Source organism: Caenorhabditis briggsae, assembly GCF_000004555.2.
Source record: "Caenorhabditis briggsae complete genome, chrII, whole genome shotgun sequence".
In the NCBI taxonomy this organism is placed as follows: domain Eukaryota; kingdom Metazoa; phylum Nematoda; class Chromadorea; order Rhabditida; family Rhabditidae; genus Caenorhabditis; species Caenorhabditis briggsae.
This window is the reverse complement of record NC_013486.2, coordinates 902173-927903: the sequence shown is the minus strand read 5'-3', so window position 1 is coordinate 927903 and position 25731 is coordinate 902173. Positions and strand designations below refer to the sequence as shown.

At 37.3% G+C, this 25731-nt stretch overlaps 1 protein-coding gene across 1 annotated transcript; it reads right to left on the bottom strand.

Annotated features, from left to right (window-relative positions):
- Positions 1 to 405: 405 nt before the first annotated feature.
- Positions 406 to 25010, bottom strand: Cbr-daf-19 (the record flags this gene model as incomplete). Its single annotated transcript, XM_045241697.1, has 14 exons — positions 406 to 528; positions 1387 to 2022; positions 2088 to 2256; positions 4041 to 4259; positions 5115 to 5492; positions 5574 to 5653; positions 8140 to 8277; positions 8497 to 8566; positions 12640 to 12715; positions 15751 to 15882; positions 16992 to 17111; positions 20383 to 20564; positions 23798 to 24022; positions 24991 to 25010. 14 exons carry the CDS (start codon positions 25008 to 25010, stop codon positions 406 to 408), a joined length of 2568 nt encoding a protein of 855 aa, XP_045091718.1.
- Between the last annotated feature and the right edge of the window lie 721 nt (positions 25011 to 25731).

Genomic DNA, 25731 nt, shown 5'->3' with positions numbered 1-25731 from the left:
GAGGCTAGAAAAATAACGATTCCGAAAAATCACATTTTAGAGAAAAAATTATGCGAATTATCAGACGAAAAATAGCCAAAACTAGGTACTGTAGAAGAGATCAAAGATTGTTTCAAAAAATCGATGGATTATTGATTTTTGAGAAAAATTATGCGATTTTGTGTCGAATTTTGTGTCACAGATTTTGTGAGAGTTTTCAGAAAAATTGGGGATTATGGCAAGAGACTTATTGAGAAAGAGAGAGAGAGAGAGGGAGAGAGAGGAAAAAAAAATAAAAAATGAAAAAATTAATTGACTAGATTTCTTGAAAAAATAGCACTGGGGTTGGGGGAAAAAATGAGAATCTGGGAGACTAAAAATTATTTAAAAAATCGATAAAAAATGTTTCCAGAAATTTCTAAATCTCTAATTAACATTCAAGTCATCGTCATGATCATCGGCAGGTGGCACGATGTACTCTTTGGCCTCTTTGGCCAGCGGCCAATCCTTGTCTTGGCGGGTGACAGTGATTAGTGGCTGATTGCTGGCCTGAAAAGAACCGTTTTTAGATTGATAGCTTCTGAGGATCATTTTGGTGGAGAAAACAGGTTTCTAGACCGCGTGAGAGCCGAGATGCAGCTCTTTGAAGTTTTCCAACTGTCTGCGTCTCTCGCTCCCTCGCTTAAAATCGTTGTATCTCGGCTTCTAGGCAAGCTAGAAACCTTTTTTCAAAAGTTTTCAGATTTTTCAGACTTTCCTCTTTGTGTGGGTCAAAAACAACAAGTTTCTAGCTCATCTAGAACCCGAGATACAGCGATTTGAAGTTTCAGGAGGTTAGAGACGCAGCGTGTCTCGCTGTCTGCGTCTCTCCAAACTTCAAGCGGTTGTATCTCGGCTCCTAGGAGAGCTAGAAACATGCTTTTTGGACAGAATTGGATGAAATTTTTTTGATTTTCTGAAAAAAGGAAAATTTTTAGGAGAAAATTTTTTGAAAGGAAATTTTTAAAAAAACCGAAATTCAGAAAATTTGGTTATATCTAATTTTCAGCTAACTGTTTGAAAATACAAAAATGCTTCCTATCGTTCTGTCTAATTTTTATCATTCTAGCCCGTCTAGAAGCCGAGATACAGCAGTTTGAAGTTTCGTCTGTCTGCGTCTCTTCGAAAAAGTTAAAGACGCAGTGTGTCTCGTTGTCTGCGTCTCTAGCCTCGTAGAAGGGCATATCTCAGCTCCTAGAGCAGCTAGAAACTTGATTCTTTTTGGGTTTTGTGTATTTTTGAACTAAGTTTTAAAAAGTTGAGTTTCTAGCTTTCTCGCTTGTCTTTTGAAGCTTTAAAACTTCAAATCGCTGTATCACAAATGTCAGGAAAGCTAGAAATGTGGCTCAAAAGCAAAGAACAACATACCCTTGCAATCTTGGTGGCTATCAAATGATACATATAGTCATCCGCAAGTAGCCGAATTAAAGTGAACGATCCGAAAGACGTGGCAGATCTCAGCGTCAGCTCTCGAATGATCATTGAGGTGTAGAAGCTCCAGTTGAGCAAGAACTGTTTTCCAACATTAGACACCATATTGGATGGTTTGTCATGATACTTGGCCAGTACTTGATCCACAATACTTTCCAACCATTCCGCCCAAACGCTCATCGGCTTCATTTTTTGTAAATTCTCCTTAAAGGCATTGTTAACATGTTGAACCATGACACTATCACAGTTGCAAATCCATCCGGCTTGTTGATGAACAGCCATAATATCCACTTTGATATAATCCTGATACATCTGCTGACACAGCTCATCCTTCTGCAGTACTCCACGTGCCGCATGCGCCAGGTGATTCAAGGAAGTGTAGCGCTTGAGTCCCTGCTGCATGTACTTGATCGCTTGGATCTTCTTCTTGATAAAAGTCTCGTTCAGATTTCCACTGATCAACGCTTTTCGGAGATATACGTCAATATTCTTCCCGAAGGTTCTACAAGACTGAGTCATTCCAGCGGAGAGCTCGGAGAGCAAGACATTGGGGATCAAGACATCCACCATTGTCTGATAAAGGTTCAGATCCACCTCGATGATATGATCTTGGATCTTATCTAGGGTACATAGAGCATTAGGACGTCATGCTTGATTCCGCAGCCTCCTGACCAGAATGATGACCACATTTCTTCGATTTTCGAGAATTCCAGAGATTTCACCATTGCCAAAACGTCATAGCACATTCGATCGTACTCCTCGATCAGTTTTGTGATGTGTCCCTCGTTGAGTCCGAGCTTTCGGAAGCTGCAAAATTGAATTTTGATTTTTAAATAATTTTTAGAGGGGAACGGGTTAGGGGTAAGCTTTAGGGCGAAGGTTAAGGTTAAAGTTTTGAACTTGTATATCTCATTTTCTGTAAAAGATATCAAAAGGTGGTCAACTGATAAAACGCATCTGATAATATTTTTAACATTTTATCAGTTGACAATTTTTTGATATCTCTTACAGGAGCCGAGATAAATTGAGCTCAACGTTGAGCGTTAGGTAAGTTTTAGGATAAAGGTTAAAGCCCTTAACTTTGAGCTCATATATCTCACTTCCTGTAAAAGATATCAAAAAGATGGTAACTGATAAAACACTACGGATAATATGATGAACAATTTATCAGTTGACAACTTTTTGATATCTTTCACAAGAAGCGAGATAAATTGGCTCAAAGTTGAGGCTTTGCTTTGTTAGAGCAAAAACGAGGGTAAAGTCAATTTAAAAACAGCCTAGGACAAACAAAAAAACTAACATAATCTAAAATTTCAAATTTCCAAAATAAAGATTTTTTGAGCTAACTCAGTTTTCTGAAAAATCTGATTTCCCAAAACCCAAATAATAAAAATCCAAAAATTAATTTTTTTTTCTAAAAATACAAAATTTTTCCTATAATTCTGTCGAATTTTCATCTTTCTAGCATGTCTAGATGCCGAGAAACAGCGATTTGAAGTTTCGAAGAGCCGCAGACAGTTAGAGTTAGAGACGCACTGTGTCTCGTCGTTTGGTCTCTAGCCTCCAAAAACTTCAAAACGCTGTATCTCGACTTCTAGAAGAGGTCGTTTTTCTTGTGAAATGCTCGGCTCGGAGCCAAGACTTTTTATCCAAAACGTATATTAAAAATAATATAGAAGAATTTTCCTTAAATTCTCTGAAAAAACCAAGTTTCTAGGCCGTATACGAGCCGAGATACGGCTCTTGGAAGTATTTTAACTGTCTGCGTTTCTTTATGAATTGTTGCATCTCGGCTTCTAGGAAAGCTAGGGACCTGTTTCAAAAGTTTTCAGATTTTTCAGACTTTCCTCTTTGTGTGGGAAAAAACGAGTTTCTAGCTCATCTAGAACCCGAGATACAGCGATTTGAAGTTTCAGGAGGTTAGAGACGCAGCGTGTCTCGCTGTCTGCGTCTCTCCAAACTTCAAGCGGTTGTATCTCGGCTCCTAGAAGAGCTAGAAACATGCTCTATGGACAGAATTGGATGAAATTTTTTTGATTTTCTGAAAAAAGGAAAATTTTTAGGAGAAAAATTTTTTAAAGGAAATTTTTAAAAAACCAAAATTCAGAAAATTTGGTTATATCTAATTTTCAGCTAACTGTTTGAAAATACAAAAATGCTTCCTATCGTTCTGTCGCTGTCTGCGTCTCTCCAAACTTCAAGCGGTTGTATCTCGGCTCCTAGGAGAGCCAGAAACATAGTTTTTGGACAGAATTGGATAAAACTTTTCGATTTTACAAGTTTGAAGTTTTGGAGAGACGCAGACAGTTAGAGTGTCTTGTGGTCTGCATCTCCGGCCTACAGATTTTTTTTTGGATTTCTAGGTCATCTGGGGTTGCAGTTAGTGAAAAATTCTCATGCTCGGGAACAGGAATTAGCAAACGGAATTTTTTAAAAACTCAAAATTTTAGAATTATTCACAGCAAGCAAATTCTTAAAAATAAACGTACACTCCATTTGGATTTATTTTGGAGATTTCACTGAAATTATGGGATTTTTTAAATTTTGTTTTCAAATTTTTTTCCCCCAAATTTCTCGATTTTCCCACTCACCTAATCGTCGAAAGCAGACCAGCCTTGTCGGTGAACTGAACATTTGGCATTTGCGCCTTTCCCATTCCCTTCCTGTCCTGATCCGTGAAAATGTATGGGACCGCCGGCGTGGCATTCGGCTGGAAGCCAATCTGTTGTGGCGGGATTGAGACGCCCAGCTCGTTGGTTCGGTTGACAATGGTTTGATGTGTGGGAACACCGAGGGCAGGAGAGGCGCTGCTGTAAATTTAGAATTTTCAGAAGGCCAGCTCATTTTCACACATTTCTGTACAATTTTCATCTTTCTAGCTTATCTATGAGCTAAGTTACAGCCATTTGAAGTTTCTGGAGGCTAGAGACGCCAGACGACGAGATAGTCTAGCTGTCTGCGTCTCTCCAAAACTTCAAGCAGCTGTATCTTTACTCCTAGACAAGCTAGAAAGATGAAAATTAGACGAAATGAAAAGAAAAATTTTGTATTTTTTTAAAATTGTACTTGCAATTTTTTTTTGAATTTTGGATTTCTAGAAGAAGCATTTTCTAGACTAGCCCACAATGAGGTGATTTGTAGTTTCGAAAATCTCACATTTTCAGCTTTCTTTTAGTTTTTGATCCAGCTTTCTAGCTATTCCAGGAGCCGAGATATAGCCAGTTCAATTTTAGGTGGTGAGAGACGCAGTTAACAAGACACTCTAGCTGTCTGTGTCTCTTCGAAACTTCAAATCGTTGTATCTCGACTTCTAGATGAGCTAGAAATTTGGTTTCTGCGCGAAAGTGTTCAGATTTTTGTAAATTAAACAAAACTCAAAAAATAATCGGAAATTCGAAAAAACATTTTTGTTAATTCTCGAAAATTCAGATTTTTCCATTTTTGTTTTATGGAAAACTGTACACTTCTGCCCAATTTTCATCTTTCTATCTTATCTGGGAGCCGAGATACAGTCATTATAAATTTTAGAAGACAACGAGACACACTGCGTCTCTAGCCTCACAAGCTTTGAATGGGTGTATCTCAGCTCCTAAAGAAGCTAGAAACTTGATTATTTTATGTGTTTGTGTAGAAAAATTATATCTTCCATAAGTCCCAAAACTCACTCTCTATCATCCGAACTTGACGTGGACGAGTGTCCTCTCTTGGATCGCTTTCTATGTCCTCCATTCATATCCACATACTTGACAGCGGCCACCTGATTGATGGTATCCACGTACACGTCGCCTCCTCCACCTCCACCTAGATTTCCACCATTTCTCTGCACTCCCATTTGCTGTAATGGCGGCACGAAGCATTCAGGATGTATCGTATTCGGAGCCAAGTGCAGAGGCGAGTTGTCCTTCATTTTGATACCGTAGTAGTGGTATTTTGAATTGCCGCGCGTTCCCAATCGGCGCGTTTTCAAATTTTGGAATACCGATCGAATGAGTTTGCCGAACGACGCGGCATTGACAGGATCCATACGATGCTCTTCGCAGTGTCTGGAATTTTGGGAATTTTGGGATTTAATAAATATTCAAGAGAAATATGGACAGAAAATGATAAGATATCAGCCAACTCACTTTCTGTAATGATCGTAGAGCTGACATCTTGGCAATGAGGATCCTTCGGCAATTTCGTAGTTTTCGAATAGCCAGCCAATCTGAAATTCACAGAAATTTGAGAATTTTTCAATATTTTGTTTACGAATTTTTCTGTCTAATTTTCATTCTTCTAGATCGCCTAGGAGCCGAGATACAGCGGTTTGAATTTTTAAAGAGGCGCAGACAACGAGACTTTGAGTTACTGTATCTCAACTCCTAGAGTCGCTAGAAATTTGTAAGAAATGAAAATTAGATAGAAATGAAGATAATTAAATTCCACACATTTCCATCAAAAAATCATCTTTCTAGCTTTTCTAGAAGCCGAGATACAGCCGCTCGAACTTTCGGAGGCTAGAGGCGCAGACGACGAGATACACTGCGTCTCTATCCTCTTGAACTTTAACTGGCGACATCTCGGCTCCTGGATGAGCTAGAAACTTGATTTTTGTACAGAAACGTAAGTCGGAATCACGGCTATGAAATGAACTGGGATGATTTTCAAAAAATCTGAAAATAGAATTTTCACATTTTTATAGAAAATTAAATCGCGCCGACGGCGCACCAGCTTGCTGGTAGAAAATAGAAACTCAGCTTCACAAACTACTAAAAGAATCAGCTTTCTAGCTTATACTGTTGTTTGAAGCTAAATACTGTTGTTTGAAGCTAAAGAGGCTAGAGACGCAGTGTGTCTCGTCGTCTGCGTCTCTAACCTCTCAAACTTTGAGCGGCCATATCGCGGCTCCCAGGAAAGCTAGAAAGTTCATCTTTTTTGTAGATTGTAGAGAAAACTCAGATTTTTTTAAAAATGTTTGAAACAATCTTTGCCTAATTCAAAATTTTCGCTATTTTTCAGTACCAAAATCATCATTCTCGCTCATCTACAAGCTAAGTTTCAAAAATGGGCTAGCCAACTCAAAATTGAGCTAGAAAGCTCATGATTTTTGTATTTTGTAGCATGAAACTTATATTATCACACTCACATGAAGCTTACTATCAGACACCAACCCATCAAGTGTGGTGTTCGCATTCGCTGGACACCCCAACAGTGTCATTCGTCGACGCCACAAGTACAGTAATGGTAGTTTACGATTAGTGTCTTGGGACATGAGCAATGGGAAATTTCTTGCTCAATCAAAAGTTGTTGCTCAGAAAAAGCAGAGGATGTCAGGAAGTCAAAATAGAAGACGTCAAGGCTAGAAAAGTGTTTTCTCTCTCCTTCCACTATATCCCTCTCATCTTTCCGGATAAGAGATAAGATGATGACTCTCTGGTTGCTATGGCGAGGAGGAGCATGAATAATTCTAAAACGACGTCTTCTAGAAAACGTGGGCGGAGCCTATGGTAGTCGTCCCTTCCAAGAGGTAAACGGGAGTTGGGGGGTCGTTGTGGGGTTAAACGACTTCCGGCAGTTATTTCTTCTTGACTGCTTTTAGAAAGAAAAAGATGAAGAAGAAGAAGAAGAAGGTTTTCCAGAATTTTCTATATAGTTTTTCTTCTTCTTGGTTACGTACTTGTTGCTATGGAGCAGCGGATTATGTATCCCGAAATTTGTATTCTATTCATTTGGATTTTCGAGAGCTACTGATACAATTTTGTTAGTTAGGTAACTTTGATTTCTCATTGTGGTATTTCCATTTTTAAATTGTTTTATATTTATTTTTTTTTCAATCTGGAAGTAGACAAAATCTCATTGTTAATGCGTTAAAATCAGCTCTCTAGCTCTCCTGAAAGCCGAGATATAGCCATTCAAAGTTTTAGACGCTAGAGACGCAGACAACCAGACATTCGGACTGTCTGCGTCTCTAAATTATCATTCAAGAGAAAGTTGAAAAGATTCCATTTAATTCTGTTCAAAGACAGTGTTTCTAGCTCTCCTAGAAGCCAAGATATAGCCGTTCAAAGTTTTGGAGGCTAGAGACGCAGTGTGTCTCGTTGTCTGGCGTATCTAGCCTCTTGAAACTTCAAGTAGCTGTATCTTGGCTCTTAAAAGAGCTAGAAAACTGAAACTTGGAGCAAAATGATGGGAATTCCGGTCATTTTTTCGCTAGTAACAATACTTGACAGTTCTATTTTTTGGGCGCAATTTTTCAAAGTTTCTAAAGACCCTTAAAATTTCAATTTTGGAATACCTTGGAAATTCCATGGATACTTTGAAAATCCAACTTAAACTATGTCATTCTGTCGAAAAACCAACTTTCTAGCTTTTCTGGGAGCTGAGATATGCCCCTCCAAAGGCTAGAGACGCAGTGTGTCTCGTTGTCTGCGTCTCTAGCCTTCAAAACTTCAAGTAGAGCTAGAAAACTGAAACTTGGGGCAAAATGATGAAATTTCCCATTTCAATGACAAGAACTTCCTTTTAGACCCAAATAGCAAAAAGAATCATCTTCCTAGCTCATCTGGGAGCCAAGTTACAGCGATTTGACGTTAGAGAGGTTAGAGACACAGCGTGTCTCGTCGCCTGCGTCTCTAACCTCTTAAACTTTGAGTGCCTGTATCTCAGCACCTAGATGAGCTAGAAAGATACAATCTGAGCTTAAAAACCCACCGTCGCTGGAGATGCTCTTTGATTGTTGGGCAACAGCTGAGTGTCCTGATCCTCGATGGAGACTGGTGACTGTGCAGCATTGGGGACCAAGTATGCTCCACTGGTGTCCTGTGGACTTTGTTGAAGATTGTTGGTGTACTGAAATTTTGAAATTGTGCTTCATTCTAAGTTTCTAGCTTTTCTAGACGCCAAGTTACAGCCGTTTGAAGTCTAGGAGAGACGCAGACAGCGAGAGTGTCTAGTTGTCTGCGTCTCTCCTTAAACTTTAAATCGCTGTATCTCGCCTCCTAGGCATCCTAGAAATATAGTTTTTGTCGCAAAATGTTCTTTGCGCAAATTTAAGAATGCCAAACTCACCGGATAGTACTGCGAGTACGACGTATCGGCACCATACAATTGATAGTTTTGTCCATTTGGTGTGACGGCGCTGAAATTTTGAAAAAAAATTATCAAAATCCAATTTCGTCAGCAAAATTAATTTTGTCTCGCTGAGACCTTCAAAATGATACCAAATTCGACCATTTAACGTCGATTTTGATTTTTTCGGGTTACTGTAGCTTTTTCGCCATTTTCTCGATTTCAAGATAACTGGGCCGTGTTTGTACTCATTTTGAAGCTCTTAACGAGCTGAAAACGATTCTGAAATTCAAAATGCTTGAAACAAATTTTTTCGGCAAGAAATTTCGAGAACCAAAAAATCGAAAATTTCAAAATGTCGATTTTTGACGATTAGAAAACTCCAAAGAATCCAAAAAATCTAGATCTTCAACTTCCTAGGATCTGGAAGATCATAGAATCCATGCGTGTCCAAAAAAATCTTCAGGCTGAGTACCCTATGTCCTAAAGGGTCCACCATCTGCTAAATAGTAACCTATACAGTCTAGAAAGCGCTCCACACTTTTTGGTCCCTATTTTTTCATGTTTTGGAGTCCCCCCGCTTTTTTCAGACACCTTGATGACAAATTCATTGGCCAAACGAGCAGTCGGCTGACATTGCCACTAGTTTCCATAGTTAGTTGAGGAATATTTTATATTTAACCAAGACGACAAACTCGGAAGGAAGAATAAGAATAAGAAGACGTCGTCTCGGTCGGAAGACTCCAAGAAGACAAAGGGGAATTCACCTAGGGCAACAGTAACCAATGGTTGCTCCGCCGTGGGAAATTATTGTTCTTCTTCTTTCTTCAGAGGGCCCATACCTGTACATTGAGTTGCACGGATACATCTTTGGAATTCCAGAAGACTCAGATTCTGAATCCAGAAGATGTGAGAAGAAGTCGAGAGGTGTGTGCATCGTTTAGGACGGAAACTAAACTGACTCTCAAAGCGTCGGGTCCCGTTGGCTGAGCCAAAAAAGGTCATTAGCCATTCAAAAAGGGATGACACTCTTGTCTCTGTGTACTCTTTTGGGTATTCTTCTTCTTTTTCGAAAGAATAGAAACGTTTTCCCTTCTTTTGAGAGTTGGGATCCATGGTTACAGGTCCGACGGGCGCAGCCTAATGGGTTTCGGGATTTATGACCTTTACTGGCGGAAAGACGAGCTCTTTCTCGAAGTTTTTCGTATAGTCTTATGATTTATGCCAGGCGGATGCAAAGGTGACTTCTTTGGGATCGAGCCTCTTTTTGGAAAACTTGAAGAAACCGAAAAGGTCGTTGGGCTAGGCCATGGCCTTGAGATGGTCTAGGTCATGGACCAGAGACATTGAAAAAAAAAACAGAAAATCGGATTTTTGAGCATCGAGATTTTAACTAAAGTCAAACATTAATGTGATAGCCAAAATCCAGTGCGTCTTTTTTTTTGCCCTTCTAGAAGCCAAGATACAGTTGCTCACAGTTTCGGAGACTCGAGACGCCAGACAACGAGACACGCTGCGTCTCTAGCCTTCGAAGCTTCGAATCGGTGTATCTCAGCTTCTGGATGAGCTAGAATGATGTTTCTTTTTGTAATTTTTAGAGCTGAATGTACATTTTCTTCTGAAACTCGAAAATTCCAAAAAACTAGATTTTGTATAAACTTGATTTTTAGTTTGTGTTAAACCAATCGTATTCTGTTGGGTAGCCCTAATCCAGAGCTTCATTTCTGTCACAAAACCAAGTTTCTATCGCTTCTAGAAACCGAGATATAGCTGCTTGAAGTTTTGGAGGCTAGAGACGCAGACGAGGAGACACGCTGCGTCTCTACCCTTCCAAACTTCAAATGACCGTATCTCGAGTTCTAGATAAGCTAGGAAATCGGTTTTTTGACAGAATTGCATAGTTTAAGTTGGGTTTTCAAATTGTCTATGAAAACAGCTAGACTATCTCGTTGTCTGCGTCTCTAACCTCGCTCATTTCAAATCGCTGTAGCTCGGCTTCTAGATAAGTTAGAAACTTGATTTTTGGAAATCATTATGTGACTTTGAATGCTGAGGTTTAGTGGAGCGCATTTTCAAACGCTTGATCCGAATTTTCTGATTTTCTAAACTCCTGGTTTGCGGTAGATATACGGTAGGTAGATCATTTATCTTCCCCAATTCGAAGCAATCCCACCCAACTACATATGTTTAACTCATTTTTAGCTCATTTTTTCCTCTTTTTCCAACCAAGCCAACGTCATGCCTTCCGTTACCAAGACGATCGGATGGTTACCAAGACAATTAAGCGTACATAGGACGAGGTGTTGGAAGAAGCAGGAGATGTTGTTGGGTTGACTGAGTGAGAAAGAGAGAGATAAAGAGAGATAAGCGCATGAAAAAGGTGCTGATCCTGATTTTCGGATTTGGATTTCCCCCGTTTTTCATCCTCTGATGGACCGCATTTCCCATATTTATAAATTGACTGCTTCGCTATTCCTGTTCATATCCAGCCCTGAAGAGCTTTCAGACTTTGAATTTTCCAATATTCCATAGAAAATAGACATTCAGCTCCACAAATCACAAAAAGAATCAGCTTCCTAGCTTAGCTAGAAGACGAGTTACAGCGATTTAGAGTTTGCGAGGCTAGAGACGCAGCGTGTCTCGTTGTCTGGCGTCTCTAGCTTCCAAAACTTCAAACATCTGTATCTTGGCTTCTAGAATGGCAAGAAAGTTGGTTTTTGAACAGAAATGAAGCTCTGGGTTTTGGCTATTAAATCCATTTTTAGCGTTTTAGCCGTTTTGATCTTCAAGCTGTTGTATCTCGTGTCCTAAAAGTTCTAGAAAGCAGATTTTCGGGTTGGTGTGCTCCTCAGGATCCTCAGGTCAGGATATTTTTTAAATCATGTCTTAAATTAGAAAATCCGATGCATATGCTCATTTTTTGTAAGACCAGGTGTACTTAGTCCTCGTTCTAACGATTTTTTCGTTAGGTACTAATTTCGTTAGGTACCGACCACTTTGAGCTCAATTATATAGGTCTCTATAGAAGATATCGAAATTCTGTCAACTGATAAAATGTTGGTGATATCGTGATAAATAATTTGTCAGTTGATCATTTGTTGATATCTCTTGAAGGAAGTGCGATAATTGAGCTCAAATAGCAAATTCAGGGTAGCTCATGATCCTTCATGCATCTAACTTGTAGTCCTCATAATATAGACCAAGCTTGATGTTTTTAACTTTTTAAAAATCCAAAATTTACAAATTCCGGTGACCCTCTGTTTCGAACGCCTAGATCGAATCATGGTCCAGCTATAACCGAACAGAGCCATACATCCCACCACCTTGACCGCGGACATCCGCGGCCCGGGAGGGTGTCATCTCCTCCAACAACCTCTTTGACTCATTCATCATATCCAAACAACTCTCTGGAAATCGGCTGCTCTCAAAAAAAGGAAGAAGCTCTCCCCCGCGCGCCTCAATTCGGTTTCCATCGTCACCGTTGCCAAGGGGCGAGGCACCGCCAATAGAATATAAATTCCAACGACGACGCAGCCTTCTTCTTCTTCTGCTTCTTCTTCATTCATCCCAATACACTTTTTTTCTCTTTTTGAAGAGCATGTTAATATTGATGATGATGGATTTCCGAATGATGTTAAGCAAGAAAAATGACACTAATGGATTCTTGTTGTCGCCGTAGCCAAGAAGTCATTTTGAGGGATGTTGAGTTTCTTAGGATTCTTAGGGTTCTTAGATTGCCAGGATTCTTGGATTTCTGGGTTCCTGGATCACTGGATCCCTAGATTCCTCGATTCCTAGATTCCTTAAATTCTTAAGATCCCAGATTCCTGGATTCTTAAGATCCTTAAGATCCTTCCCTCCTCCACCTCCTCCTATAAAATTCTATGACTTCTTCTTCTTCTTCTTTCGCTTCTTACTCTCTGTAACCTTAGAAACCGTTGGCAGCTTCCGCGGGACCCGGCCATCACCTAGGAGATCTTGCCTTCTTCCTCCCAACCACTTTCTTCCCTCACTTCTTGAAGACGTCGTCGTCGTTGACGACGTCTTCAAGAATTTCTATATTCCTAGCACTACATCGCTAATATGGATATGTAAGTTTTTTTTATTTTTTAATTCAAATTTCCCGCCTAACCCCAAACTCACTGATTGTATCCCGAGTACTGATATTGTCCGTCTCTAGAGTCTCCACCGTCTACGTTTTGATGAATCACTTCCATTTCTGAAAAAATTAAAGTTTTAGAGTGTCTAGGGTACCGAAAGTTCCAAACTTTCGCTACTGCCAACTTCGAGCTCAATTATCTGGGTTCCTATAAAAGATATCAAAAAGTCGTCAACTGATAAATTGTTTATCATAAAATTATCTATATTTTATCAGTTGGCAAAATTTTAATATTTGTTAAAAGAGCCGAGATAATTAAGCTCAAAGTTGACGATTACAAAAACCTAAATTTCTGAATTTTTAGCCATTGTATCAACTTTGAGCTCAATTATCTCAGTTACTGTAAGAGATATCAAAAAGAAGTAAACTGATAAAATATTAGTGATACTATGATAATTATTTTATTAGTTAACAAGTTTTTGATATCTCTCATAGCAATTGAGATAATTGAGCTCAAATTTGACGATTTCAAAAACCCAAATTTTTGAATTTTTAGCTACCGTGTCAACTTTGAGCTCAATTATCTCTCATGAGAGATATAAACAAATTTCCAACTGATAAAATTTTTATCATAATATCAGTAATATTTTATCAGTTGACCACTTCTTGATATCTTGCCTGGGAGCTGAGATAAATGAGCTCAAAGTTAGTAACCTTTTAAAAAATTGTTTTTGAAAAAAAACATTTTTTGGTTCCATTTTTATTCCACCCTATGAACAGTATTATTCTCCCTAGATCAGATTTTCATGAGAAATTCAAATTTCTAACTTTCAAATCTCCATTTTCACCTCCATGTCCCTTTATTTAGCCCCGCGCGCGCGGACCATCCCTTATAAATTATTGACCATCTGGCTCTCCCCTTTAAAATGTCCTATTGTTTCTTTTTTCCCTCTTTTCTCAGGTAAATGGACCGGGGCATATAATTATGGGTGTCCAATAGAAAAGTGGTCGGTACATATATAGAAGGATAATTAGGCTTTTTGCAACCAGCCGGCTGGCTTTGGCTTTTTGGTAATTGCTCAGCTTAATATTCTGTTTACCGCTTCTTTTGGGAGAATCGGTGTAGAATGTTGAGAAGAAGCCTAGTTTGAGGTAATTTAGAATCATAATATTAATTAATTAGACTAGGTAGGTCGGAAAGGTGAATTTTCGAAAATTGGAAAAAAATTTTGGAAAAAAAAACCATTTTTGAACTTATGGGAATTTTTAGGAAATCCAAGGTTCCGAAATTCTAAGAATAAGAAATTCGGAAAATCAAATATTCAGAAATTCAGAAATTCAGAAATTCAAATCTCAGAAATTCAGAAATTCAGAAATTCAGAAATTCAGAAATTCGGAAATTTAGAAATTCGGAAATTTAGAAATTCAGAAATTCAGAATCTCCAAACTTCGAATTCTTGAAAAATTTGGAATTTTCTGAAAATTTAAGATTCAGAAACTCAGAAATTCAGAAAGTTCGAAATTTCGGAAATTTATAAATTCGGAAATTCTAAGATTTTAAAATTCAAAAATTCAGAAATTTAGAAATTTGGAAAATCAGAAATTCGGAAACTCAGAAATTCAGAATATCTGAATTTCGAATTCTTGAGAAATTTGGAATTTTCTGAAAATTCAGGAATTCAGAATCTCAGAATCTCAGAAATTCGAAAATCAAAATTTTCAAACTTTCGAAATTTCAATTAATTCTTGAAATTCACCTGAATTCTCCCCATCCAAATCTTCCAGCTCATCTAGATTATTGTTTGGTAGAATTTTGAGACCAATTAGTGGCCAATTAAGACCCAATCAAATATTCTTTTTGTTGGTGATAAGCTTTAGTGATAATCCTTATCACCACCAACAACAACAAAAATCAATAAATGTGCGCGGCTGAAAAAGCCAGAAAGGAAATATATGAGCGCAGCCAAAAAAAAAGAGAAAAGCAGAGGAAAAATTTTTCGCTCTTCTGTTATTTTTTTCCGTTTTTTCCACCTGAATGTGTTCAGTAATAAGGTGATAAGGGTTTTGATTATAGAGAGAGTCAGAAGCGAGAAAAGTTAATTTACTTTTTTTTTGGTAGAAAAATTGGAAACAAAAATTCTGAAATTTGTCTGAAATTCTCAAAATTCCTTGATTTTCAGACTCATGAGTCGAAAAGTGCACTTTTCAATAGACTAGCCAAAGAACAAAATAAATTACATCTTGTGGGAAAAAAGTTAGGATTTTTGTCTGAAAATTTTCTTTTTCGAACAACTTTTTTTTCGGACAAAACACCTAAAAATTTTTTACAAGTCTTTCTAGACAAAAATAAACCCAAAAATAAGAATCTCTAGTTAATATCCTATGATTTGATACCCATATTGCCATGACTCCATAAAATTCGGATTTTTGGATTCTGAAAAAGCCAAAATCGGAGAAGAGAATATTCAGCTTCTGGAGCACTTTTCAACATTTTAACCTTCCAAACAAGAAAGTCCGCAATATTTCCAAAATTTTGATATCCATAATGCTCATCTTTTAAGAAATATGAAATTTCGAGATTCTACAGTAGTCAAAATCGGAGAAGAAGATATTTCGCTTCTGGAGCATTTTTTTTCAAAATTTATGTTTAAAACAAGAATCTCCAGTAATTTCCAAAATTTTGATGTCTATAATGCTATTCTTTCAGAAAGTTTAGAATTTTGGGTTAAAATCGGAGAAGAAGATATTTCGCCTCTGGAGCATTTTTCCAAAATTTCATCTTTAAAACAGGAAAGTCCACTATACTTTCAACATTTTAATATCCATAACGCTCATCTTTTACGAAAATCGGAATTCTAAGGTTCTACAGTAGTCAAAATCGGGGAAGAAAATTTCTCGTTTCTAGAGAATTTTTCCAAATTTTAATCTTTAAAAGAAGAAAGTCCACCTCATTTCAAAAGTTTTGATACCTCTAATGACCATCTTTCAAAAAGTTCAGAAATGTGGGTCCAAATCAGAGAATGATATATTTAGCTTCTAGAGCATTTTCCAAAGTTACTATTGCTAAAACAATAAAGTCCACTTTATTCCCAACATTTTGATACCCCTATTGACCATCTTTTAAAAATTTGAGATTCTGAGACTCTCATCCTTACCCGACTCATCATCCTCCTCCTCTTCCTCATCGCTATACACAATATTGTGTCGCATGATCTGATTCAAAGTATACTCTTGAAACAGACGACAATTCTCTTCAGAATTCAAAACTGTCATTTGTTTTGGGAATTCTAGAAGACGTTAGAATAAGTAGACGTCCGACTAGAAGCAGATTATATTATGAATTCGAATATAAGGTAGTAGTAGAGGGACCAGTGGTGTGTATAGGTCACGCACACACACACACACACACTCCAATTAGGCTTTCTCTGAGAAGCTTATGGGTGATTTAAGGTCCTCCCTTCTCCATCCAATTTCCTCTCCGGTAGCGCTCGCACGCGTGCGCTCGTTAGGGAATTGTGGGCGGAGCTTCCGGTGGGTGGACACCCCTAACGGCCAGGTGGAACCTGTCAGTACCTATCCACCCATACAATTCACACGCCTCCTAATTTTACTAATTTGATGCGATTCGAGGAGAAAAAACGTGAGTCAAGAAGCAGGAGACTTTTTTGGGACCTTTGAAATTTCGAAAATTTTCAAAAATCAAAATCGGCAAAGAAGATATCCAGCTTCTGAAGCAATTTTCAAGGTTTTGATTTTTAAAACAAGAATCTCCATCAAATTTCCAAAGTTTTGACATCCATAATGCTCATTGTTTTTAAAATTTGGAAGTCTAAGATTCTACAGTAGTCAAAATCGGAGAAGAAAATTTTTTTTTCTTCTGGAACACTTTTAAACTTTTAAACTTTAAAACAAGGATATCCACTAAATTTCCGAAATTTTGATATCCATATTGCTCATCTTTTCCGAAATTCGTAATTCTAACATTCTACAGTAGTCAAAACCGGAAAAGAAGAAATCCAGCTTCTGAAGCACTTTTCGAGGTTTTGATTTTTAAAACAAGAATCTCCATCAAATTTCCAAAGTTTTGATATCCATAATACCCATCTTTCACGAAATTCTGAATTTTCTAAGGTTCTACAGTAGTCAAAATCGGAGAAGAAGATATTTTTGTTCTGATGCACTTTTAGAAGTTCTAATTTTCAAAACAAGAATCTCCACTGTATTTCCAAAGTCTCGATATCCATAATGCTCATCTTTTACGAAATTCCGAATTCTAAGATTCTACAGTAGTCAAAATCGGAGAAGAAGATATTCAGCTTTTGGAGCACTTTTGGATGTTCTAGTTTTCAAAACAAGAATCTCCACTGTATTTCCAAAGTTTTGAAATCCATAATACCCATCTTTTCCAAAATTTTGAATAGCAAGATTCTGGAAATTGAGAAGATGTGGAATTTTTTTTTTTTGAAAATTGCACTGTTCTCTGTTTTCGGATGTGAAAACCTTTTTGATTCTGGTTCTGAAAAACGTTTTTCTTCTTTATCTTCTTATTTTCAAGCTTAGAATTGACCTATCCTTCTTCTTCTTCCTCCTACCAACCTAATCCAGTGGCAGGTGCCTTTCACCCATAAAAGGAAACCCATTAGCGTTCACCTTCCCCTTCTCCAGTGCAATCATCATCACCGTCGCTTCTGAATATCTTCTTCTCCCTCTTCTTCTTCTTTTCCTTCTTCCACCTATTCAATCCAGAGGACGGGAGCAGGTGCAGGTACTAATCCAGAAACCATTCTTATTTTGGTCCATTTCATTTCTATTTTCTTATTATTCCTAATCCACCCCCCCCCCCCCCCAGTCGGTCAATTCTTGGTTGGATTGGTGTGAAGAAGGAGAAGAAGAAGGAAAAGGGACTTCTGTGCTTCTAGTGCATTTTCAATCATTTTAAACTCCAAAACAAGAAAATCCTTCAATTCCAACATTTTGATACCCATATTGCTCTATTTTCCTTTAACTCTGAATTCCGAAGATTCTGGAGGGAATTTAGAAGACGTTGATGCTCAAAACTTTTTCCTACTTATAAATCACCTAAGTAATCTAGATGTCTAGACTAGTTCCTTTTGTAAACTTCTCAGAAAACGAAACTTTTATTTCCCGGACCTCTAACACTAAAATTGTTTTGATTCTGAATCACGTCATCTGAATTTCAAAAACATTTTGAGAAGTGAAAATGATAAAAACAAGAATCTACACGAGATTTCTGTTATTTTGATATCCATAATGACCATCTTTTAGAAAATTGAGAATTCTAAGATTCTGAATAGGTCAAAACTGGAGAAGAAGTTATTCAGCTTCTGGAGCACTTTTTCAAGTTTTAATTGTCAAAACAAGAATCTCTATGTGACTCGTAACACATTGACACCCATAATGACCACCTTTTAGGAAATTGAGAATTCTAAGATTCTGAATAGGTCAAAACTGGAGAAGAAGATATTCCGTTTCTGGAGCATTTTTTTAGAATTTTTAACTCAAAACAAGAATCACCACGTGACTCCCAACATTTTGATACTCATAATGACCATCTTTCAGAAAGTTTAGAATTATACGATTCCAAAACTGGAGAAGAAGATATTTAGCTTCTAGAACGTTTTTGAAGAATTTTAGCTTCAAAAGAAGAATCTCCACTCAATTCCCAAAGTTTTGATATCCATAATAGCCATCTTTTGAAAAATTAAAAATTCTGAGATTCTGGAGAATGTATTCTGAATCTGAAACTTTTGAATCTATTCGAATCTTGGCATTATGTATATCAAAAAGTCAGAAATTGCTTGGAGATTCAAGTTATAGCCATGAACCCTCCTTATCTTACCCGAATCCGAATTCTCGCAATCAATAAATTCTTCTTCTTCCTCCTCCTCCTTGAAACTATTCCCCGTAGTTTCTTTGAACATTTTCCGGAGTACTGTGTAGTACTCTACTTGCTCTTTCACAGCGTCTTCTTCCTCTGTGGACCCTTCGAGAACATTCGGAAGGGTCGGATCATCCATAGGTACCCCATTGGACATAGTGGATAGTACTAGTTAGAATATAATAAGAATATAGAAAGAAGAAGAAGACAACTGACTGGTAGGGCTTTCGGGGGCTCGTTGCCTGCCTTCAGAATATCAGAAGAAGAAGAAGAAGGGATTCTGGTTCTCCAGACTTTCCCTTATCTCTAATTGTTTTCTCTGATTTCTCTGACTATCTTCTACTCTCTCCCTTTCTCCCTTAACCGACACCTTTCATTATCTCTATTCTTCTTCTTCTTTTTTCTGCTTCACCCAATAATTTGTACCTCTCTCTCGAGAGAGAGAGAGCCAAAATTTCCCGAAAACCCCTCCTCAAAATTTTCCAATTAGTCATAGATCTGGACCCATTTCTCCTTATTTTCCTCCTTCTTTTTCTCCTTTTTCTGATTCTTCTTCTTCTTCTTCTCCATGTTGACAGGTGGTGGATGGATGTTTAGGATGATACATTTAGTAGATCAAAATGTTAAAATGAGACCGAATCTTGCTAATTTCTTATTGGGGACAATTTTTTCGAAAAATCTTGAAAAATTTTTTCACTTTTTTTTGAATCCGGAGAAGAGATTTTCTTGCTTCTGAAGTATTTTTGAGCTTTGAAAACTTGAAAACAAGAAAGTCCATTGAATTTGCAACATTTTGATACCCATATTGCTATGATTCCAAAAAGTTTGATTTCTGAAATTCTTGATGAGTCGAAGAAGGGATTTCTGTGCTTCTGGAGCAATTTCACTTTTTTAAAACTTCAAAAAAAGAAAATCCATCTAATTTCCAACACTTCGATACCCATATTGCCATGCATTCAGAAAAAGTTTGGTTTCTGGAATTCTGGATGGGTCGAAAAAGGAGAAGAGATTTTCTCGCTTTCAGATGATTTTCACCATTTTTAAACTACAAAACAAGAAAATTCATTTGATTTCCAACATTTTGATACCCATGTTGCCATGTATTCAAAAAAAAAGGAATTTTTGGAATTCTGGACGATTCGAAAACGGAGAAAGGATTTCTGTGCTTCTGGAGCATTTCTAATCTGCGTAACCTTAAAAAAAAGGAAGTCCATTGAATTTCCAACATTTTGATACCCATTGCCATGTATTCAGAAAAGTAAATTTTTCGAATTCTGGATAAGTCAAAAACGAAGAAGAGATTTTCATGCTCCCAGATGATTTTCAGCATTTTTAAGTTTTAAGACAAGAATGTCCATTGAATTTCCAACATTTTTATTCCTATATTGATAAGATTCTAAGAATGTTGGATTTCTGGATTCTGGATAGGTCAAAAACGGAGAAGAGATTTCTGCTCTTCTATAGCATTTTCACCATTTTTGAACTTCAAAACAAGAAAATCCATTTGATTTCCAACATTTTGATACCCATATTGCCGGAATTTCTTGACTTCTGAAATTCTGAAGACGTCGCTCTTCTCCAGAATCTTCAAAACTAAAATTTTTTGGAATCCTGGCAATATGGGAATCAAAAGAAAGCAAATTTCATGGAGAGCAAGACTAGACCAGTTTCAAATTTCATTTTCTCTTTTTCGGCTCCGCCCACTTATGTCTCTTCATGCCAATAAGTCATGATTATCCTTTTTTCTCTTTTTCTTGTTATTTCAATTTCATTTTCATACTTTCTGAATCAGAATTTTCTCATTTTGTTTGTTTTCCTTCTTCTTTTTCTTTTTTCCCCAAATCCCAAAATTTCAAAAAAGAAGAAGAACAGGAACAATTTCTCTTACCTTCACTCTGATCATCCAAATTGTGACAAGTGAATGGAAGTCCTTTTTTGAGCAATTTGAGATTCGGTTTCACATCATCCAACTCCATTTTCTTCTTTTCCGCTTCAGTCTTTTTTCTAGAAGATCTGGTACTTCTGGAGACCGGCGGAGTGTCTTCTTTGGGTGGTGGTGATGGCGTTGTGCTGAAAAAAGAGTTTTGAACAGTTAGTGTTGAGCAATCTGGAGAGTTGCGAGAAGTGCAAGAAATTCGGAAACTCTAAAATTTTAATTTTTTTTTTCAGTTCTATTTTTGTAAATCTAGGGGATTTTGATTTCTAAAACTTTGAGGTCAATTATCTCGGTTTCTGTAATAGATATCAAAATTTCGTCAACTGATAAAATGTTGGTGATATTATGATGAACATTTTATCAGTTGACAGATTTTTGATATCGTTCACAGGAATCGAGATAATTGAGCGCAAAGTGAAGATTCCAAGAAATTCAGAATCTTTAGAAATCTAAAAACAGGAAGTTCTGAAATTCGAGAATTGTAGAATGTGTAAACTTTTAGGAATTCCAAGAAAATGCAAAAAACCGATAATTTCAAATTTTAGAAAAATTTAGAAACTCTATGATTTGAAAACTCAACATTCACAGAAATTTAGAAATTTCAGTAATTCCAGAAATTCAGAAATTCAGAAATTTAGAAAATCAGAAATTCAGAATTTCAGAAATTCGAAAATTCAGAAATTCCGAAATTCGGAAATTCAGAAATTCAGAAATTCCGAAATTCGGAAGTTAAAAAATTCAGAAATTCAGAAATTCAAAAACTCAGAAATTGAGAAATTCAGAAATTCAACAAGTTAGGAATTCAGAAGTTCAGAAATTCTAAAATTCAGAAATTCTAAAATTCAGAAATTCAGAAATTCAGAAATTCAAATATTCAGAAATTCTAAAATTCAGAAATTCAGAAATTCAGAAATTCAGAAATTCAGAAATTATAAAATTCAGAAATTCAGAAATTCGGAAATTCAGAAATTCGGAAATTCAGAAATTCGGAAATTCAGAAATTCGAAAATTCTAAAATTCGGAAATTCAGAAATTCCAAAATTCTAAAGTTCAGAAATTCGAAAATTCTAAAATTCTAAAATTCAGAAATTCGAAAATTCAGAAATTCCAAAATTCTAAAATTCAGAAATTCCGAAATTCTAAAATTCAGAGAATTGAAACTTTGAAAAATCTAAAACAAGTATATTCAAAATTTCCAGAAGTTCTAGAAATTGCCAATTTTTTTTCAAAATTTCAAAAATTCCAGGAAACCCACAATTTCAGACAAAGAATTCTGGAAATTGCAAACATTAAGAATTTTGAAAAAAAATCAAAAAACTCTGAATTTTTCAAAATTATCCTAGTTTCCTGGATTTCTCGAAAATCAGAAAAATTGAAAAATTTTCCAAAAAATCCAAAAATTCCAAAAGTCATTTGGTTTTCAAAACATTTCAATAAACTTAACTTGAAAATGTCACAAAAACCTATAATTTGACGAAATTCGATTTTCAGATACTTTCGGAAACCCTTTTCTTCAAAATTTGAATTTAAAAAATCTTCAAAAAAAGGAGAGAAAAATCATAAAAATTCTAGAAAAAATTTCCTTTTTTCCCAAATATCACCAAGTCAAATCTCCTCCTCCACGGCTTCTGACTTTGTTCTCTTGGTTTCCATGGAAACCAAAAGAATGGAAAATCTATTTTTCTTTTCCCTCTTATCATCTCCTCCCCATATTTCCTCTTTTCCTCATCATTCACTAGCTCTGTCACCTCCCAAAACTAATATCCTCCGTGTTTTCCTCTCACCATAGGAAATTGGAATTTGCTAATTTTCTAGGTCCATGAATTTTCTTGTGGCCTAGAAACCTCCAGGAAATCAAGAAAAATAAGGTGAAACATTATACAGTGTAATTTTCGATGATAAAAAATTCCAAAAAATTTTTATTCTGAAATGTTTTACATGATTATTTAGAGCGTAAAATTTCCTGCAAATCTGTCAAAAAACCAACTTTCTAGCGCTTCTAGGAGCCGAGATACAGCGGTTTGAAGTTTCGGGAGGCTAGAGACGCCAGACGACGAGACACACTGCGTCTCTAACCCCCTAAACTTGTAAACTTGGTTTTTCTTGTGAAATAGCTAATTTAAAACAAACTTTCCGGTCATAAAGGTTTACAAAATTTTTCGATAAAATGAAAAAAATCGAAAATTTTGAAATTTCGAAAATTCTAAAACCAGGAAATTTTTAAAATTAATTTAAATTTTAAAATTTAAAATTTGAAATTTTATTTTATTTCTGTTCAAATCCTAATACTCTAACTCTATTAGAAGCTGAGATACAGCGATTTGAAGTTTGGGAGACTAGAGACGCCAGACGACGAGACACGCTGCGTCTCTAGCCTTCTGCTCCTAGAAAAGCTAGTGAGTTGGATTTTCTTGTGAAATAGTTAATTTAAAACAAGCTTTCTGGTCATGTAGATTTTCGAAACATTTCGAAAAAATGAAAAAATCGAAAAATTCGAAAATTTTGAAATTTTTTGACAGTTTCAAAATTTAGAAAATTTTCTTAAATTTTGTCTAATTTGTATCCTTCTAGGCCATCTAGAAGCTGACATACAGCGGTTTGAAGTTCTGGAGGCTAGAGATGCAGTGTGTCTCGTCGTCTGGCGTCTCTAGCCTCTCAGAATTTCAAAGGGGCGTATCTCGGCTCCTAGAAAAGCTAGAGATTTGAAACTTGAATAGAATTGTGTAGAATGTCATGACAAACATTTTGACAGTAAATTCAAAGGCTAGAGACTCAGCGTGTCTCGTCGTCTGGCGTCTCTAGCCTCCTGAACTTCAAATGGCTATATCTCGGCTCCTAGAAGAGTTGGAACCTTGTTTCTTTTTGTGTTCTGCGTAGATTTGAATTTCTGATTTTCTCAAATAATCCGTTTTGCTTTTTTTCAAATTATCTTTTTTGTTCCAACCAAATTTCCAATTATTTCAAATTTCAATTTTCCATATTTTCAGATGATGGACCCTCTACACCAAGAGAAGAAGAAGCTCTTTCCCTCCGCTTCCAATTTTCACGGAGACGTCGCCAGGATTATCCATTTCTCTCTTTTCACGAAGAAGAAGAAGAAGTCCTTCCTCTTCTCCTGACACCTTCTGCTCTTCCTCTTCTCCTCTATTCATAATTCTCTTCTTCTTCTCCTATTTTCCCTTGTTTGGGGGTAGAAGAGCTCGCGGAGCCAAAAATTGTGAAAAGAAGAGAAGAGGGACCTCTTCTTCTTCTTCTTCCTCCTCCTAATTTATGTCCCTTGCCAACCAGCCAATTCTCTGAAGACAAGAAGAAGAGGAAGAAGAAGAAGAACGGACAAACAGACACACAGACAGACTAGGAAACTCACACTTTCTCATCCTTCTCCTTCTCCAACTCTGACGGTGATCCCAACTCTTTTTTGACATCTTCTGGATCCTTTTTAGAAGGTGTAAAACCTTTAGAAGACGTTCCTTCTGACTCTAACGTCTTCTGGTCATCTGGAGACTGATGATTCTCCACATCTTTCAGTTTTTTCCTCCACAACGCATCGATATCCAGTCCTTTTCGCTTTTTTGATGATTGAGTGGGTGCTCTGGAAGGATTTTTATTGAAAATTCCAACATTTTTGAGTCTAGGTGGCCTAGAAACCTCTAAAATTGAATTTCTAGGTCACCCTCTCTAGAAAAAATTTCCCCCATTTTGCCAATTCTGGCGCCCACCCGGCGCCCTCCACCCCCTCTCTTTTATACGCCCTCTACCACTCTTAACTCAATGTGCCAGCGTGGCGTAGTGGTTGCGCTTTTGCCCACCACCCACAAGGCCGCGAGTTCGACTCCCCACTTTGGCAAATCTCTTTTTGCTTTTTGTTAAACCCTATTTTCAGGAATCTAAGTTAATTTTCAGGTAGCTTAGCCTTATATCTCTTCATTTTTTTTGCTTGTTTAAACGAAATAAAGTTTTTTGATTCGTTGTGTTGTCATCAACTTCCTTTATTTTTTCTGCCTTTGCCTACCCCACGAATCTCTTAAAAGGTTTTTTCTGTCTCTTCTCAATATCACACTTTTTTTCGTTTCTTTTTTTTTGCCCAAATCAAGTGATGTTCCTTATCGCCCACGAAGGGAAAATTCATTTGAAGGTCATCTCCCTTTTTTTGTTTCATCTCGCGAAAGCGAAAAAAAAGAGAGAGAAACCAGTAAAAAAGTGATGGGATTGATAAGACAGATATTGTAGGTGGCCATAAAAGGCGAAAAAATAAAAATTACATCAGGTGGAATTGAACTCGCGGCCTTCAAAACGCAAGGCTAGCTCACTACCACTACACCAAGAGCGCACACTGAGATACCAAGGTGAAAGGTGTAGAAGAGGGTGCGGGCTCCAAGCCTTTGGGGAAGGGCGCCCGCGCCGCCCTTCGTGTACACCTTGCAAGCCTAAAGTGAAGAGTGCACCTTTGGCACAGTGGTAGTGCTCCAGCCTGTCATTCAAGAGGTTCTATTCGCAGGTTCAATTCCTCCTTACTTCAAAACCCATTTTATTCTTTTTGCATCGTTTTTGCATACTCACATTTTCTTCTCTTCCGTCATGGTGTTGCCTTTTCCGTCTGGCTTCTTCTGCAGCTCACCTGGCTGAAAAAGGAAAGAGAGATTTAGAGAAAAATAGTTGCATATTGACTTCCGGTGTGGCTCAAAAGAGGTTGCTATGGAAACGAGAAAATATTATAAAACGCGAAGAGACACTGGGAAAAGTGTAGTGGCCATGGCCTGGGGCAGGCAGAAAGTGGTGTCCAAGGGAGACGAGAGAGGCGAGAGAGTGAGAGAGTGCCAGAGAAGCGAGAGGGAACTAAGTTGTCGTCGTCCCGTCGTCTCCTTCGTCGATAAAATATGTGCGGCAACCAACGGGGTGTGTCTTCTCTCCCATATTTCTCTAAATCTCTTTGTTTCACAAACTCTCTCCTGCTTCTCTCCCTTGGTTGCCGGGGAAGCGTTGGTTGTCGGTGTGTGCTGCTACGACGGCGAGAGAGTGTGGGGGTGGGAGAGACGCAGCTTACTGAGGTCTCCTCTCTTTCTCTGTTTTGTTGCCCCTGGCTGCACACATCTCGAGCTGCGGGCTCTCTTGTGTATGCCTAGAGGGGTAGCGGGGTCCCCATCCATCCTCTTCAACAATGGATGGACACACATGAGAAGTTGAAAAAGGAAAGAAAATTGCACATAAATTTTAGAGGCCAATTTCTCGACTTTCCAGATTTTTTCCAAAATTTTCAGATTTATTTTCAGATTCCTCGCCTCCGATTCCCCCTGTTTTCCC